This window comes from Tupaia chinensis, unplaced genomic scaffold (genome assembly GCF_000334495.1).
Source record: "Tupaia chinensis unplaced genomic scaffold, TupChi_1.0 Scaffold000226_1, whole genome shotgun sequence".
Classification (NCBI taxonomy): domain Eukaryota; kingdom Metazoa; phylum Chordata; class Mammalia; order Scandentia; family Tupaiidae; genus Tupaia; species Tupaia belangeri.
The window spans coordinates 5,521,155-5,523,074 of NW_006159701.1; the positions used below are offsets into that span (position 1 = coordinate 5,521,155).

At 62.4% G+C, this 1,920-nt stretch overlaps 1 protein-coding gene across 1 annotated transcript in view; it reads left to right on the plus strand.

Annotated features, from left to right (window-relative positions):
- MTFP1 (mitochondrial fission process 1) overlaps positions 1 to 1,920 on the plus strand; it is a gene marked incomplete in the record, with an annotated part of 4,583 nt that overhangs the window by 1,362 nt on the left and 1,301 nt on the right. Inside the window, 3 exon segments of the mRNA XM_006147921.2 lie at positions 1 to 83; positions 729 to 856; positions 1,190 to 1,422. Coding sequence (XP_006147983.1) covers positions 17 to 83; positions 729 to 856; positions 1,190 to 1,422 — 428 coding nt within the window.

Below are 1,920 nucleotides of genomic sequence, written 5' to 3' on the forward strand. Positions count from 1 at the left end.
CCGCGGCCGGAGCGTCATGTCTGAGCCGCAGCCGCCCGGCGCGCAGCGCGACCTCTACCGAGACACGTGGGTGCGATACTTGGGTGAGCGCGGGGCGACCGGCGCGGCGACCTCACCGACCCCGGGCTGGGGAAGCAGTGGTCGCCGACACCGGTCCAGGGTCAGGAGGCAGGCGGGAGGACCTTACTGCTCATTCTGCTAGGGTCTGAGACTGAGCTCAGAGAGGGCTAAGGACTTGCCTAAGGTCACACAGCACTGGTGGGTCCAGCTCTGCCCTGAGGTCTCTGCAGGTCAGCCCTCCCAGGGTGGAATCTCCGGGGAGTGAGCGAGCTGACCTCTCTGGCACGCTCGAGCGCTAGCTGTGGATCAGGGGGTCTGGACTCCCTTCTCCCGCGCTGCCGCCCACTGGCTCTGGGAAGGCCTGCAGCTGGCGAGTGGTGGGTCAGCGGGGTCATCCAGATGGTGGCCGGTACCTCCAGTGCAGATATTCCCAGAGTCAGCTAGGAGATCCAACCCACGGGCTACGGCACGGAGGGGCTGTGTCAGCCCTCCCGCGGTGGCCCTAGAGTCCGCACCAGTGTCCAACCAGGAAATGGAGGTTCAGAGAGGTAAAGTCAGCGGCTTAAGGTCACCCAGCGACTGCAGAGCAAGCTGTGATTAAAAACAGCTGTTCCAGCGCCCCCTAGTGGGACGCGCGGGTCTGGGCATTAAATGGCTCCTCTCTCCAGGCTACGCCAATGAGGTGGGGGAGGCTTTCCGCTCTCTGGTCCCCAGGGCTGTGGTGTGGCTGAGCTACGGCGTGTCCAGCTCCTACGTGTTGGCCGACGCCATTGACAAAGGCAAGAAGGCGGGAGAGGTGAGTGTGAGCCTGCCCTGCACCCCAGCCTGCCCACGACTGCGTGGCTCATACCTGGGGGGTTCACCCACCCCTGCAGCTTCTCCATCTGCCAGCGCGACTTGTAGGGTGTGCGTCTATCCCTGGATGTGGCCCTCGGTACCTGGTCCCGCATGTGAACAGAACCACTTTCTATCCTGACGTGGTGCAGTCCCGAGCCGAGCACGGAACATTCCCTCTGTCCCAGTCGCCTCCCCACCAGCCACTTGGCCCTCTCTGGTCCAGCCCCATGCCCCTGACCCGCAGACGTCCCGCCTCTATCCCAGCTGAATTAAGTGTCTCTGTGCCCACCAGGCGCCCAGCCCTGAAGCAGGCCGCAGCACCAGGGTGACGGTGGCCGTGGTGGACACATTCGTGTGGCAGGCTCTGGCCTCCGTGGCCATCCCAGGGTTCACTATCAATCGCGTGTGTGCCGCCTCCCTCTATGTCCTGGGCACCGCCACCCGCTGGCCTCTGGCTGTCCGCAAGTGGACTACCACCGCACTTGGGCTGCTGGCCATCCCCGTCATCATTCACCCCATTGACAGGTGGGTGCCCCCTGACCTTGGGGATCGCCCACTCTCTGGGTAGAGTTAGGCTCGGGGAGGCACGAGGCATGCCCACTTCCCACGGGATGATAGCAGTGGGGGCAGGGCAGGTGGTCACGGCCCCGGAGGCAGAGAGGCCACCTGTGCCCTTCTCGTATTGTCTGGTGGGCACTTCAGCAGTCGAGGAAGAAGGAAGCCTTGTGGGCATGGGACACAGGGCAGGTGAATTCCCAGAGGGGAACTCTAGTGTTATGAACAACGGAGTGGGTTCACCCTTTAGGAGAGGAGCTTGGAGCAGGTATTGGTGACAGAAGCCAACTCAAGGGACTGCCTTGAAGCCTAGTGGTGAAAGGAGTCAGACCCCACATGGTTGACCACAACGGTTCAAGTCCTGGCCCCAGCAGCTTGAAAAATATGCAGGGGATATACCCCAAATCCTGACAGGATGGAGAAATGGAGAAACGATTGTGGCATGACCACACCCCATTTCCCTCTTTC